Source organism: Alligator sinensis, unplaced genomic scaffold (genome assembly GCF_000455745.1).
Source record: "Alligator sinensis unplaced genomic scaffold, ASM45574v1 scaffold235_1, whole genome shotgun sequence".
In the NCBI taxonomy this organism is placed as follows: Eukaryota; Metazoa; Chordata; order Crocodylia; family Alligatoridae; genus Alligator; species Alligator sinensis.
This window is the reverse complement of record NW_005842042.1, coordinates 846,864-863,251: the sequence shown is the minus strand read 5'-3', so window position 1 is coordinate 863,251 and position 16,388 is coordinate 846,864. Positions and strand designations below refer to the sequence as shown.

The 16,388-nt window shown below is 40.8% G+C and overlaps 1 protein-coding gene across 4 annotated transcripts in view; it reads right to left on the bottom strand.

Moving 5' to 3' along the window:
- The window catches only part of PNPLA7 (patatin like phospholipase domain containing 7), a 269,446-nt gene that overhangs the window by 83,492 nt on the left and 169,566 nt on the right, over positions 1-16,388 (bottom strand). For all 4 annotated transcript variants that reach the window (XM_014519499.2, XM_025203018.1, XM_014519500.2 and 1 more), the window contains one exon: positions 1,721-1,784. In XM_014519499.2, coding sequence (XP_014374985.1) covers positions 1,721-1,784 — 64 coding nt within the window. The remainder of the gene's footprint in view (positions 1-1,720; positions 1,785-16,388) is intronic.

The window sequence follows — 16,388 nt, the reverse complement described above, 5'->3', positions numbered from 1 at the left end:
CTGAAATAATTGCTCGCCCCTGTGCCAGAGGTATGGTGTCTATACACTAGGATCTTCAAAAGGGAAGGAAGCAAAGTTTGCAATTTTCTTTCTTGAAGAAGAAAGAAACCAGACTTTTATTAGGCAGAAGAGCATTTGGAACCATATTTATAAATGTTTGTATTAAACAACAACTAAAGCCTTTGGGAGCCTATACATGTGCAGTGAGGATGTTCTGACCTGCTATAATTACAGGCAACCCCCACTTAATGCTGTTTTGCTTAGCGCTATTTCACCTTAACACTCATTTTAAATTGATACCTGATTTCACTTAGCGCTGAGCAAGTTTCGTTATAATGCTCGTGGTTGCCATCTTGGGTCATTAAAAACAAACGCGGTTGCCATCTTGGGTCAAATACTTTCGGTTTCACTTAATGCTCAGGTTTTCAGGAACCAATTAAGAGCACTAAGCGGGGGTTGCCTGTACAGTGCATCAAAGCAGATGCCAGCGTCATGTGCATCAGGGTCCCCATGCTGAAAAATGGCAGCAGGCATGCTTTAACTAAAGCTCATTCGACAAGTTTTAGCTAAAGTACTGCTGTCACCATTTTTCAGTGCAGGGACACTGATATACAGGACACCCTGGGAGCTTTAATTAGAGCAGCTCTTGGAGCATCACTCTTTATGTTTGAGCCATGACCATAACAATCCATGGTTAAGTTTCTCTCCAGTTACAGGCTTCACAGTGTTGTTGTTCTGCCTTGTGCTCATAAACCAGAAAGATGTTGATGCTTTCAGGACTACAAACCTAAATGTGAACAATAATTCCAGTTTTAAAGAAGCAAGTAAGACAGATTCTATACTCTATACCTAGACATGCTAGGTAAGCATGTGAACACAGGTAGTGAACGAAAAGCAAGTCTAACCTATTCAATTTGATATTCCTGAGAAGCTTCTCATAGGTGGGTTCTGCCACTTTGCAGGCTCTCATTTCTTCTTCCTGCTTTTTGTGGCCTTAAACACTTACTTACTTATTCTGAAGAAACAGGATACAACAGCTCTGTCTGATGTTAATCAGACATTTCATGACATCTTTACAAATGAATGTAAAATATCTCTTCATTCAATGATTAGGTTAATTAATCTTCCATCTACTTCAAATGCATTTGCTTAGCAATTGGAGAAAACAGGTGCATGATAAAGAGCTTTTATAATAAAAAATAAAATTTTAAAAATATGTCATCAGATCTGAATCTGCTTTATGGCCAAGCACAATGCATGTCAGCAGGCACTGCTACTTTATCCAATCCAAGCAGGCTATTTTCAAAATAAAGCAGTGCTGGCTCCCCATAGTCCAGATGAATAGCACAGGGTCAGTCCACATGCCAGCTCCTGCGTGGGCTCAGAGTACAGGGTCAGCCCATGGGTGTGACCCTACACTTTGGATCCGGCCATGGTGCAACTATGCAGGACCATGTCACCTGGACCACACAGTTTCCTACCTGTCCAGAAATTTGGCAGTGGAGCAGTGGTGGCAGCATTGGTCGTCATGGCTTTGGGAGAAATTAACACTGCTACCACTCCACTGTCGCCAAATCACCAAACACGTGGGGAGCCCCACAGGCTGGATGACAAAGCTCCATATGTTGGATTCAATGGGCAGGAGGTCGAGCACCACTGGATTAGAGCACCTTGGACCTTCCACACTGCTCTGTTAGAAGTTGTTAAGGGACGCACGTACCTGTCTAGGGCAGCAGAACCAAGCCGCTGTTTGATATTATCACTGGTAAGCAGCAAAGCAGGACCTAGAAGAGTACAAAATCATTACATACAAACACCAGCCATCTGGCTGCTGACAAGTTGTACAAGAAAACAGAACAAACATTCCTTTCACAACGCGCTCCATGAATAAACTTTCTTTCAACATCCTAAGGAGTACCAGCACTGTCTAGAATCAACCCTGTCTAGAGGGGTCAGTCCCTACCCACAGCTCGAACAAAGCACTTCCATATTTACCTGCAATGACTTTTACTCGAAACTCCCACGCTCCCAGGGTCCTGCTAATGCCTGTCAGTCCTAGCCTACAATGCCTCTGACCTACAATATATGAGGGTTTCTACTGCAGCCATTTCTGATGTAGATTTTTGTTCTGGCAATAAAAAAATGCAGATGTCCCATCTTCAGCTAAGGAAAAACTGGAATCCTGTTTCTAAAGAAGGAAAGGTTACATTATTCACTCACTGAAGTAGTCTTCATTATATGTACATCTTTCATGGACACAGGGCCTTCTACTCCTCAAATGAATCCTAAAGTATTTTCCCCTAGCCTAGTCCCCCGACAACAGTTACTATGCACTATGTATAAAACAACTAGAATAGATAGGACTTAAGTGTCATTGCTACTCCTAAATGGGTCTAGAGAGTAAAATCAAAGGCACTTTTCTACAAGGTGAGGGAGGAGAGAGGGGGAGAAGGGATCTGCTGATCAAATTGGGTCTTGCACACCTAATGTAGAACAATACTAAGCCACTCAAGCGACTTTTCAACACACATAATGAATTTTTTTTTTCTTTCATCCATTTTACTCAATATTTTATTAGCTGTAATAAATGTCATATGCAGTGAAGTTTTCCCACCAGAATAATTGCAGCTAGATAGACAAGACACGGAAGAGAAATTCAAAGAATTAATCTCATGCTGAAAGGAAAGGTCGTCTCATATATTGAGAAAGACATTTGTATTCAGCAAAACATGAAATAAAAATCCCCTTGTACTAACATTTCCCCATTGTAATAATTCATTTCCTTGTTAATGCAAGAACTGAATCTGTTAATAAAATAACAAGCTGTTTAAAATTACATGCAGCCTCTTGATGCATTATAAAGCAGTACCATTTTGTGTACTGAGCAAAGTACTAGAAGCCAGGAACATGTGTTTGATTCTAACTTTGCCATTAACTTGCTATGTGACATTAGAAAACTTGGGCTTAACCTTCTCAGAATAACTCATCATAAAACAACAATTGGTAAGAGAAGATTGCAGGTTCACTGCTAAGTTCTCATAAGGGAGAAATGACAAAAAATAGTTCCTTAAATCTGCCCCCTTTTTGGCCTCATTCTATATGGTTTAGGATACAATTGTATTATCATAATTACAACAATATTACTTATACTGTATTGATTACATTAAAGCCTAGAAGCCCTTACGGGCAATTGGGACACTACTATGACAGACAGTTTGAGAGAGAGACATTGCCCTCAAGACTTTCCTGCTTATTTGGTTCCTATCATTTTCTCAACTTTGACTGAAGTAGTCAAAACTGTTCTCCTTGTAACTGCCAGCTAAAAGGAAACCAAAAGTAATTAGGGAGAAAGCTTTTCTGTACAACAGCCATTGAAAGCACTGACATTTGGGAAAATATAAATGCCAGCATTTGCTCTGTTTTAAAGAATGAAAAATAATATAGAAACTTAATGCAGTGTATGACACTGTGACATTTGGAAAGCTGGGAGTTGACCTCAAATGTTAAAGATGTTTTCCTTTTCTTTCTGCATATAATTTTGAAAGGTAGTATCCTTAAACTTATCAGCAATTTGGTGGAGAGTTCACTGCTGTGGTCTTTATTTATTTATTAAATGATTTTAATATATTACAGTAAGTCTAGGCCTTAATGCACATGTTATCTTTTTCTAATTTAAACAGGTTTATTTTTAAACAGAAAAAGTAAATTAATTTACACAAAATCTGACAAATAAAAAAAATCAAATTCTAGCCACTATTTTTTCCCCACAATACTTTTGTTCCTCCCTGCCAGACCTCAACTCATCTCCATGCATTTCACCACACAAATTGACAAGATATAAAAAAAACCAGTGATCACTTCAATTTTCTCTCACATGTCTCCAAATGGCTAAACCTTTTTCCATTCTTATTCATTAATTACTGGATCTCTGGGAATGGAAAAGGAGAAGGGAGAGAACAAGAAGGACAAAAAAGTCACTGTCAACCTGGTACATAAATTAAGACTTTTGGTGGGGGAAGATGAAACAAAAAATGATGCTTCCAGGTTTATTTTTCATTCTTAAATAAAGTTTTTGATAGTGGAATTCTATTATCCTTTGAAACTGGAGATACTAAAGTCACAAAACAGCATCTGTGAGTGTAAGCATGAGCAAAATTGCAGACCTAAATGCTCTCACAAAAACCTGCCTATAACTGTCGGTTCTCCACATTACACAACTGCCGCTGCACCAGAGTACTGGCAGAGGATGGAATCGTGCTTCCAAAGTGATCAGTCAGCTTTGCTTTGCTTGCTTCAGAAGTAATGACCATCTGCACTGCACTTTCATTTTCTAGCATACTCCCAATTAACAAACCAAAAAAAGCCTCATCTCATTAACATGTTCAAGAAATTAACATACCCATTCTTAAGCAGGCAAAACAGAACTATGAAAACACTATTTAAATGTAAGTAGCTCAGGCAACCTTGGTGCTAAAGTAATTTCTCCTGTACATGTCCCTCATACAGCTGTGTTAAATAAGCATTATAGGGCCCTAGGTGCACTATTGCTTGTAACTGTGTGAGATTATCACAGCTGCATTATGTTTAAAACACTGTATTCACCACAGCTAGCGCTGGTGGTGTCTTTCTGAAAACTAACCTCCACCTGCAGCCCACCTCACCCCAGCCTTCCTGATAACCACCTCTTAGAGATGAGAGCCTGGATTCTAAAATGATATTTATGTAAAATCGAAAGGGAGCAAAGTTGCTTGAAACTCCATAGGAAGTATCCTTGGGATCCTTATTTACTTTAAATATGTCAGCATCCAGGAGGTTTTGCTCTACATCAGCAATGTAATCTCATAGACAGATGTGAATACTCTCTGCTGAGGAATCTCACCAGAGAAATTTTTACTGGTGCTCCAAATGTTTCCATTTTTCAGGATGATTGATCCCCAACAAACTTTAAGATCAAGTTAAGGATAGAGGCTAATAACTAAGGTTTTGGTTAATATTACCCTTCCAGAACCATACAAGCCTACGAAATGTAGTTAAGGCAGCACTTCAACAAGGCACCCCAATTCTACCACAGTAGAGGTATGCTAGGCAGTCATCTACCCTTCTTTCTCAAATAATATCGAAAGGATGCATGGCAGAACACTGATTTTATAGCTTGTTTTACATACATGTGTCCAATGGTAGGGAAGACTATTTGTCATTATGCCAACCTTTGCTATTTTCATGTACATGCTCTGATGTGTTGTTAGGGCACATGATGAGTGCATGCAAATATATGTTAGTCCTGCAGCTAATGAGTTAATTGGGCACTATGGGCAATCATAAGGATTGATCTTGTCTGGTGCAGAACAGATTCTATGGGGAGCTGTTTGTCCTATGTATGAGCTGAGCCCTTATGGCTCAGCTGAGTCCTCATGACTGAGCCCTTATGGAAGGGTGGAGAGCAATTTGCCCAACAGGAACATGTGAAATGCATGTCCTGTTCAAGTTTGCAAAGTAAGCTATAAAGCAGCCCAGCCCATAAGCAAACAACAAGAGGCATCCTACTTCCTGAGAATGCTGCTTTGAACAGGCAAGGTGTTCAAGCTGGCCTCTCAGCTCTGCTCCCAAAACAGTGCCCTAAGAGGTCTTTGGGTGCCTCACTGAAGAAGGTCCACTTTAACTTTACATTTCCTTAATTTCTAGCTTAGATGTGTGTCTTTGTAAAGAAACAGTTTTTAAAGGCATCACCTCCTGAAACCCCAGCTGCATGCATCTCTGCAATTTCAGCTACGTCTTTTGTGAGGACATTTCCTGAGGGCTTTTTAATGATCTCATGTCTACTGGATTGAAGCTCATGGAGAAATGCCTCTTGTTGAAATCTCTTGCTAATTACAGACCCTGACAACTGAATTGTGGAAGACAGCTTTGATGCTGCAAATCTCCTCAGGCCTGCAGGGAAAGGGAGAAAAAGTAAGCTAGAGGTATTGCCGCCAGCAGGACTTAGAAAAAAGCACACAACAAGAATTACCTTGCTCCTCCGAACTCCCAGCAGGATACCCAGGAGTGTGGAATCCTTCCCAAATCTTTCTTATTTATACATTAAAAAGTTCCTCAGATTCCTGACAAGGTTCTTTGGGTAAATGTGATATATTTTATTAGACCAACTAAATAGTTGGAAAAATTGTTCTTTGCAAGCTTTCAGGCACAAACACCCTTCTTCAGGCACGGGGAGAGTTTGTTGGTTTTTTGTGTGCTCTCCTGGGTGGAATGGAAGCCAGGATGCAAACAGTTTGTCTAATTTTCCCAACTAGTTAGTCGGTCTAATAAAAGAGATCACATTTACCCAAAAAACCTAGTCTACCTACGTCCTTAGACCAACACAACAACAACCAACAGCCCTGACCACTTCCACTCCACCCACTGTGGGATCTTAATAGACTTGGCAAAGTCCCCAACATTGTCAGTGTCGTGGACAGGAAAAGGATGTCAAGAAGACAGGGCTGTGAATAGCTCCAAATCCTCCGATTCCTTCTTTTTAAGACTTGCTTTAAGTGCAGAATGGCTCAGGGTGCTAAAGCGTAGTACTGATCGCACAGCATTTCTAAAGGGTATCAGCATCTCTGACAGGAAAGAAAGGACAACTACTGATATATATATTTATTACTAAGCAGATAGATTCTCAGGTAAAATTACTTTAAGTTCCAGGCCACGTGGCTGCAATTGGCTGCTCCTGAAAAGAAAATATGCAGAAATGTGGATTTAAATTAAAGCACATCTAAAAATAACTCTGAAACAGTAAGTCTCCCTACGAGGGACTGTCAGAAAGATAGAGACACTGTTTTTGTCTTAATTTTATCCACCTCTGCCAGGGTGCTATGAACAAAACGGGTGTAGTTTTCACCTCATAAAATGATGGGAAGTACACTTCATCTCTTTAAATACCATCAACTACTTAAGGTGTTAGTAGTAAACCTCTCTTCTTCTGATTAGCTGACCATGAAATATTCACGTGTTCAGTGCATTTTTCTCCACTAATGAATTTGAAATATATTACAATTAAAAAAATTCTAAGCTCATAGGCAACAGAGGTTAATTTTATGATTCCCATGGTTTAGACACCCAAACAACTGAGTTTGAGCAAATAACTTATTATGTTAATAAAGCTAAAATAAGTTCACAGATGCACAAGGGAGGGCCAAACTGAAGAGACAATACCTTTACTGCCAGAAGTAGTTGTAAAGACAACCTACCTGGAATAATACGGGTCACGGGAAGATATTGTCATGAATAGGGTGCAGCAAAGAGATTGTACCACAGTAACAGCAATTCAATGAACTTCAGCTCATTAGAAAGCTGAGCTGACATTACAGAAGGCCATACAATTATGGAAGAGATGGATGAAGCTGAGAAACGGGTTTTTTCTTTAAATATGATATAAAGTTCAAATATTAAAAAAGGCCTGCTCAACAGAATGAATGTAGCTATGCCAAATCATCAAGGAACAGACAGACCTTTTCACTCTTGAAAATTAGATTTAAATTGGGAACCTGAAGTGTGAAGAGAGGAACCAGAGGCAGAACTCCATGCAACGGAGTTTCAGAAGGACCCCACAATCCTCCTTGATGTGTTACTGGTGATTAAAAGGCATGACTCCAAAACAAGGACATAGTATGATATAAATTGTACATTTTAGGTCAGACTGTCCTTCTCTGTTTGACTTTGAATTTTCTCACAAACAGATGGAGGCTTTCATGCATGGCTGTGTTATTTTGCACCTTTGAAAGATCTCATTACGTTTTAAACTGCAAGTGGTACAGCTGGGGTGATATTGTCCAGGAAAAATGCAAGGACATAAGGATTTGTGTGGGTGATTTTTTTTATTGGACCAGCTGTATAGAAGGATATAGATCAGTTTTCAGGTATGAAGTACCCTTCCTCAGGCCTCTCTACAGTTGACCCAATAAAAGATAATCACCACAGAAATCCTAAACTATGTGATATTTAAGCAAAGTATTCCCACAATCCTGGAGGTTCTTCTGTTTCTAGGCCACACACTTGTGCCACAAAGAAGATGCAATTTAGTCCTAGGGCCTCTGCTGGGGATTTTACCAGCATGGTAGAATCCTCCAAGACCAAAGAGCTGTGCCTACCCTGGCTACTGCATCTACCCTCCAAACTGTCTCCTGGGGGTGGTCATGGCTACAGCATGCTGTGCTACAAATAGGCTCAGTGCGCAGATGGTCCCTTGGAGGCTGCTGCCTGCTAATGCAGGCTGTGAGATTTCACCTGCCCCAGGGAGCAGGGGGAGAATAAGTGAGCCATCACCAGATCTCCAGTGCTTACTGCCCTGCTTACCAATGGGAAACTCAGCAAAGCATAGAATCCAGCCTGATAGATTCCTGATGCAATCTGGAGAAAAGATACATTTTCACTATTTCTAAGAATATATTCTGCAAATATATTCTATTCAGATCTTTCTGTTTTTAACATCCCCAAAAGAACAAACTTCAAACAAAGGGTTCTTCATGCCCCTAAAGTATACAAGCAATCTGAACAAGGAACCAGCAAAGGCAGCCCATGATATACTATCACTTGCAGAGCTCTTCAGCTTTCATCTCTTCAATACTCCCTATCACAGGCTTTCCTCAAAATGAAGAGAGATTCTTGATGAATTATTCCTGTAAAACAACAACTGCTCTATAATCTATCGGTTACATAACAAATTGTGCAAAAGTGTGGGCATCCTCAGGTACTCATTAGAGTATAATTATATATCCCAGGGAAAATTAGGATAAATAATTAATGATATAGACAACACAAACTCAGCATCTCAAAGGAGCAGGAGCTATTTTGGGGGGGTTGGGTTTTAAGGCTCTATGGGAGAAAAATATAGCATTATATTGTTCTCAAATGGTTGCATACTTCTGGCAACAAAAATAGTTTTGACCTACAATTCTAGCTGTGCTCCACAGACCATGGAATTCCACAGAGCATTGACTGGAGTTATGCAAAGCGGTAAGGCTCTCTTCCTTGTTTTCAGGTCCTACTTCAGTTTTGGAAAGGCAACTGCACCACTGCAATTAAGACTGAAATTAACACTGTATTCAGTATTAAGTTCTCCAAAATCCAGATACTTGGATGGTTTCGAAAATTCCTATTTTCAAGTCTGGGATAGAGTTCAGCAGTCCCAACTTGAGTTCATTTTCAGAAAAGGGTTCCCAAGATACAACATGACAAAAGGGTTCAAAAGTGGCTTTGATAAAACTGATCATTTTGGGACAGACCTTAACTAGTGTGAAGTACCTAATGTCCCTTTGGGGTTGTAATATTTTTTTCTAAAAAAAATTAGGAAGTTAATAAAATCTGTAATGTAGCTCAAGCTGCCAAGGTAGAAAACAGGCTACAGGACTGGTACTCAACAGTAAGCCAGAGTGTTTTCAGGGAGCCTAATTTCAAGATGAACTGCCTAGTTCAAGGTGGCATCCTGCAGGCACTAAAACTGGGCAGCACCCAGTACTGAAGTTCTGAGTTATGCTTTTAGTGACTTTCTAACAACACATGATGTCCAGTTCTCAAGTCATTTGGTCAGGGACAGCAACTCTTAAGCTAGGTATCACAGCACTTTTAAGTGGTATTATGAATACCAAGGAAATAATACTGGAAGGGTTAGGCAACACTGGAAGTAACATCATAGACTTAGAGATTGGGAACCTTTTGGCAAGGAGTTTCCCAAATACACCTGCCTCCACGAATAGAGAGCTGATTTAACATCCAAATTTCTCTAAACCCAATGTGCATAACGACATTTCCTTCCAAAGTATACCCTAGTTACTTTTTCCAACTACAGTGAGCAAAGCTAAGACTGTGAGGCTGGTGTTTAAACTTACAAATCTGAAAATTAGAAAATAAAAGGTTACGTGTTAGCATCTGACATTTACGAAGGTATAAGCCATTGCCAGACAACTGGAGCCCCAAGTAAAAGAAGAGTTTGAGTACTGAATATATTAAGGTTCATTTGGTGTTTTTACTTGTAAAGAATTTATGTAGTTACCAAACAGGTTATTTGATTTCCAGTAACAGTACAAATCATCTCTCTGTTCTTTTGTGGGAAGACAGGTACCCATGAAACCTTCTTTCCATTAAGATGTGGTCTCCAATATTGAAAAGTCTGAAAAAAGTTCTTCATGAAGAACAAAACAAAGCTTGCTCAAATAAAAGGCACTCTTACCCTCAACACCCTTGGTAGGACATTCCATAAAAGACTCACAGGCACCTGCTGCTCAGTCAAGAGTAGTTTTGTTGAAGCTTCTAGTCTAAATCATAATGATAAATCTGTGTACAGGGAAGGGGGAGAGGAGGGAGACTAGAGTTCTTTTTAAAATAATACAAATGTCTTCATATATACCACAAAGGTAAATAGGATATGGCCTTCCTCTCTGTCTGGCACCCTTGTATAGCAAGTAAAGGCATAAACAGATGATTAGGAAAGTTTATAGAACACGACTGCAATTCTGAATTATAGTGGTATTCAAATAACCAAAGCCTTTCTTAGCCTATTGTGAAAGCTCAAGCTAGTGCAGGCTTGCAGGAACCTGCCAGCCCCTTCCCTCAAGTAGGACATTCATTTGTCTTGACATAATTAAAAACCATCTACAAAGGACAACAGGAAAATGTGCATTTGCTGTTTCTGCAGTTTAAAAAACCAAAAATACTTCCCACTCCAGCTTCCAACAGGACCAAATCCATTCCTCCTGAACTACAAAGCAGAACACACAACTGCCCTCTGCTCTGAGCAATGAAACTTAAGGACATAAGGCATGTCTACACAAGACGCTTAACTGCGAAGTAGCATAGTTTACTGCACAGTAAGCATGTACATCTACACATGCATGTGCTTACTGTGCAGTAAACCTTGCTAATCACAAGTAAACTTGCTACCTGCAAATACAAGTGGCAAATTTATTTTCAATTAGTAAGACGTAGTAGCATTCATGTAGACGCCTGACTAGGAGCAAATCTGCTCCTGGTCAGCTGTCCGCAAGGGGGCAGAAGATTGCCCCCTACCCCCAGGAACTGCCTGTTGCCAGGGCCCCCCTGCCTCAGCAGTAGGGGGCTCCAAGGCCCCCTGCTCTGAGATTGATATCAGGGAGCTGGGGCTCGGAAATCCTTATCTCCCAGTGCCAGCTCCACGACTGCAGGGCCGGTGCCGGGAGACCCTTATAAGGATCTCCCAGTGTCAGCCCTGTGGTCATGGAGCTGGCACTGGGAGATAAGAGTCTCCCAATGCTGGCCCTGTGGTGCAGAGCTGGCGCTGGGAGCTCTCTGGTGCTGGGGATCCTGTTCCCTGCCCAGCTCTGTGAGTGCAGAGCTGGGTGGGGAACAGGCTGGGGAGCTTGTTCCTCACTCATCTTCATAAGCACAAAGCTGGATGAGGAACAGGCTGGGGAGCTCACAGAGCTGAGTGGGGAACAAGTTCCCCAGCCTGTTCCCTACCTAGCTCCATGCTCACAGAGCTGAATGAGGAACAAGCTCCCAAGCTTGTTCCCCACCTAGCTCTGCACTTTCAGAGCTGAGTGGGGAACAGGCTCCCCAGCCTCTGCCCCGCATATGGGACAGGGGCTGGGAACCATCCTGGTCAGGAGCAGGTCCCAGCCCCATGCCCCGATTGGGTGATTGAGACACGGGGCTTGGAAAAAGCTGCAGGGGTGGGGTAAGTCCCAGTCCCTTGCCCCAGTCTGTCAGTGGGGCATCTACAAGCTAGCTGCCCCATCAGAAGATTGGCGCAGGGAGTTGGGACCTGTCCCTCCCCTGCAGCTCTTCCCAAGTCCCCTGCCCCTGATCAGGGAGCTGGGGCCAGGAGTTCCATGTTGCCAGGGCAAGGGGACATTGTCCCAACTATCTCCTGGCCCAGTAATCCCTGCTAGCCCCTGGACTAGCATCCCCCTGGTGGCAGCAGGGAGCTCCCCAGGAAGCAGGAGCAGTTTGCTGCCATTAGCAGCAAATCTGCTCTTGCTTCCCTGCATGTGTAGGCACCGGCCCAGGAGCGTTTACTCGCAAGTATTTTACTCACAAGTAAACTGATCCTGAATCAAATGCATGTGTAGACATGTCCGCAGAGTGCTGTTTTTCAGAAACCTGTTCCTTCTGAAGAAAAAAGGAACAGGAGTACTGCTCATGTCCATTAACTGGAAAGGATGCATCAGGCTGTTAGAATGTACTCTCCCTGGAATAACAGATTTGGATCCCGGCAAGAGCAGCTGCATCTTTTGTCTCTCTCAGTTGGGTAAAAATGTTCCATGAAGCTTACTGTGTCAAGACCTTAGAGATAAGACATCAAAAGCAAAGGCCCAGTGTTCCCGGGGTGAACATTAAAAGATATCATCACTATTTTTTCTTCCTGAAGACTACAGTTTACCCAGTGACCTCAGAACAAAATCTTTCTTCCCTTACTTATTAAGGTTTGTTTCCTGGATACCTGCATTTCAGATGCACTTCAAAAGCATCCAAACAGCTGTATTTAAATAGTGAAGTAATTTCTGTGGAAAGCTCTTTAAAGGTATTTGGAATTTTGGAGATTTTTATTTCAGAAATACAGCTTTAGCCATTGCTCTAGACACATGATGAACCATAAAAAAGCTAGGACAAAATTAGGATCTAGTGTCCAAAAGCAGTGATTATCCTAGATGCACTATGATCTCCTACCAAAAAAGGTGCATGAACATAGCTATTGTATAATTCAGTACTTACATGTTCTCTCTTTACATTGTCTTGCAATTTGATGACTAAATCATGCAAACCTCACATTGTGGGTAATATCCAAGCAGCTATTCTCAGCATAACAAATGCCTTCTAATGCATACATCAGGTGCATTACTGCATTACAAAAAACAAAACATCATAACTAAACAATCTAGTTTTCCCTGCTCCCTAAAGCTACATTGGAATTAATCTCTGAACTGGCATTTAATCCAGCGAAGAGTGTCCCTAAGCCTATCTCTGTTAGAACAGAATCTCATGTTCAGTACAGGTAAAATAAGAGCTGCTAAAGCTCTGTTACTGAACCTTTTGGTTTTATCTGAACTGCTAATAAAGCTTGACACAGCTATAAAAACAGATTAGAGCTTTACTGCACATGTTATTAGCACACAGAAAGCCAACTGTTTCCAACACTATTCTGAGAAGTAGTAGCTGCCACCTGTGATTTGTAAGTCAAAGTCCCCATGAGACATGTTTGAGAGCTGAAGAAAATCTGTGAAGTTGTGAACTTCTGTAAGGTACTTAAAGATTTCTGGGTGAATGCAATTTTTAGCAAGAATGATGGTAAGTGCTGATGTGTAAGACTATGCCCCAGATAATCACCTGACCTAACACCTGACAGTCAATGGACATTTGGTGGGAGATCCTCCTTGTAGTCAAAGATGTGGTCTTCAGTAAAGCTAGTTTATGGGCCCATATGAATATAGCTTTCCACTAGTAACTCCTCACTTTTCTTGAGAAGAAAATGCAGACTGGATTCTAGAAAAGCCTGATCAAGTGGCCAAGTCAGATTCAGTAGCAGTAGGGACCAAGTAATTCTTAATTATGTTATAATTAATGTACACTGTATATTTTGATGACTAATTCTATTTCTATTACCTAACGTTAAAGCAAAAATTTAGGTCCACCTATAATTCCAGGCAAAAGGTATTAGACAGCATTATTGCTGGGGAAAAAATATTCAAAATAAAACATCTACTCTTATTTTCAAGCCTGGTTCCTATATATTTCTTAGTATAGTAACACCGCATTCTATTACATTCACTGGTTTAGGCCTTTCTTGCTCATTTCGGATAAATATATTTGTCACCATTATTATATTAAAAAAGCAAAGCTAAAAAGGTAAAGCAAATGCTGTTTCCTTATTACGCACTTATTTCAAGCACTGACTATTTGCCTCCAGTGTCAGTTTCTGAAGTCACCTATAGCTGCTCTGGCGTGCTATAATTACAGGCAACCCCTGCTTAACATAGTTTCGCTTAGTGTTATTTTGCTATAACACTCATTTTAAATTGATACCTGATTTCACTTAGCGCTCAGCAAGTTTCATTATAATGCCATCTTGGGTCATTAAAAACAATTGCAGGTGCCATCTTGGGTTGTCAAATACTTTCAGTTTTGCTTAACACTCGCTTCACTTAACACTCGGTTGTTCAGGAACCAATTAAGAGCGCTAAGCGGGGGTTGCCTGTACAGTGTGCCAAAGCAGACTCCAGTGTCACATGTATCAGTGTCCCCACACTGAAAAATGGCAGCAGGGGTGCCTTAACTAAAGCTCATTCGACAAGTTTTAGTTAAAGTACTGATGTCACCATTTTTCAGCACGGGGATGCTGATACACGGGACACTCCGGGAACTTTAATTAGAGCAGCTCTTGGAGCATCACTCTATGTTTGAGCCATGACCATAAGAATCCATGGTTAAGTTTCTCTCCAGTTACAGGCTTCACATCAGTCCAGGCCCTTCCCTGAACACCCTTCTAATGACTACCCTCATTTCAAACTGAGGCCAAATTATGCCAAATAAATGCCAATGACTGAATAGCTGATGTATTGTGACTGCAGTCTAATAATGGTAATCACTATTGCATTGTGCTCCCTTCATCTGTTTTCCTGTTATAATCCAAGCAGTTGAGAGAGAAACTCTTTGTGGAAAGAAAGACTATTTTGGGTCTGCTCACCTATGGCACCTACTACAATGAGACCCAATGCCTAATTAGAGCCTGCAGCTATTACTAGGACACAAATATTAAACAACAGAATAAAGTCACAGAACATAGAAGTTATCTACAATATGTGAACCTTTAAAAATGTACTGGGGCTACTCTGGATACCTGTCCTCAAAATACCTCCAACAAAGCACCCTAAGCTCAAGCAAAAGGAAATGAAAAGCTCCAAGTCATTAATGGCTGCACCAAACCTTGAGGTAGCTACCCAGGGGTGAGTTTCAAGCCAAAACATCTGACTGCAAAGTCCATTAAACAAAAAACATCTGCTCCAAATATAAACACAAGAACAAACTGACAAAAATATGAGCATCATCAAATCTATACAAAGAAATCTTGTATTAGATACCAAGTGAACCTATTCTTACCCTCCTTGGAGATTTCCCTACTCTGTTCTTTTCATGCTATGTAACCAATTTAATCTTCAGTAACCTAATTTTACAGCTCCAAAGTTATCTAACTTCTTTCAGATTTTTACTTATGTCTCCAATCTATTCCCATTTTAATAGCACAGCGACAGACTCCTGGGAATAGTTGCTCCTTACTTAAATTCTACTTTTCATTAGAAGCAAAAAAGCTACAGTCTAGACAGCAATGAGCTAGAATTATTATCTCCGAGATGTTCAAATGCACCAGAACGAAACAGCACAATTACTGTAAGAGTAAATGTAATAATGTGCAATTTAAAAAGGACACTGTCAAGATAAAAATATTATTTAAAAAGAAAAAGGAAAGGGAAAAAAAAGAAAACCTCAGTTCCATTTATGTGTTACCAATCAACACCTTGATTATTAAAACTATCGAAAAAATAGTTATTTAGGCATTGTTTCTTTTGCCTTTTTCAACTTGGACAATAGTTCTTTGGCATTCTTAAAATGCCTTTCTTGAGAGACTCTCCACCAGGTACACAGGGAAAGAAAGCCAGCTCGCTCAAGATGTGGCTGAGTTTACTGTTCTGTTGCAAATCAGCAAGTTTTTACTCTACTTCATTCTAGGCATGTTCTTTGGTCTATAGTGGATTTGCTTTCTTTCCATTATATATGTTAATTTTTTTTAGCTGGCTCTGATGTGAATCTTTTCTTTCTGAAGTTCTAACTAGCACTTCAGTTTTATATTTCAAATTCAAAATAAAAATGTGCACTTTAAAATGAATGCCTAACCGAACACCTACTGGGACTTCCAGGGTGCACAGTGAAATGACATTTCCATATATACTAACTTTGGCTATTTAAGGTCCAATATTTTAGGTCTTATCAAGCCCAGAAATATGCATCAGTCATCCCAAGTGGCAAGTCAGTCAGCAACACGGAAGTCCTTGACTTCAGGAAAGCCGACTTTGACAAGCTCAGGAGGCGTGTCAGGGAGGCCCTAAGGGACCATGACCATGGGGAGAGGGGAGTTCAAGAAGAGTGGTTGCTCCTCAAGGGAGCGATCCTCAATGCACAAACTAAGTCTATTCCATCTCGGAGGAAAGGCAGCAAGAGGGCACAGCAGCCCCCCTGGCTCTCCAGGGACCTAGCAGACCTCCTGAGGCTAAAAAAGAAAGGCCTACAAAGGATGGAGGATGGGAGTCACCTCCAAGGAGGATTATTCTTCACTGGTCCGGTCCTGTAGGGAGCAGACCAGGAAAGCCAAGGCTACAACTGAA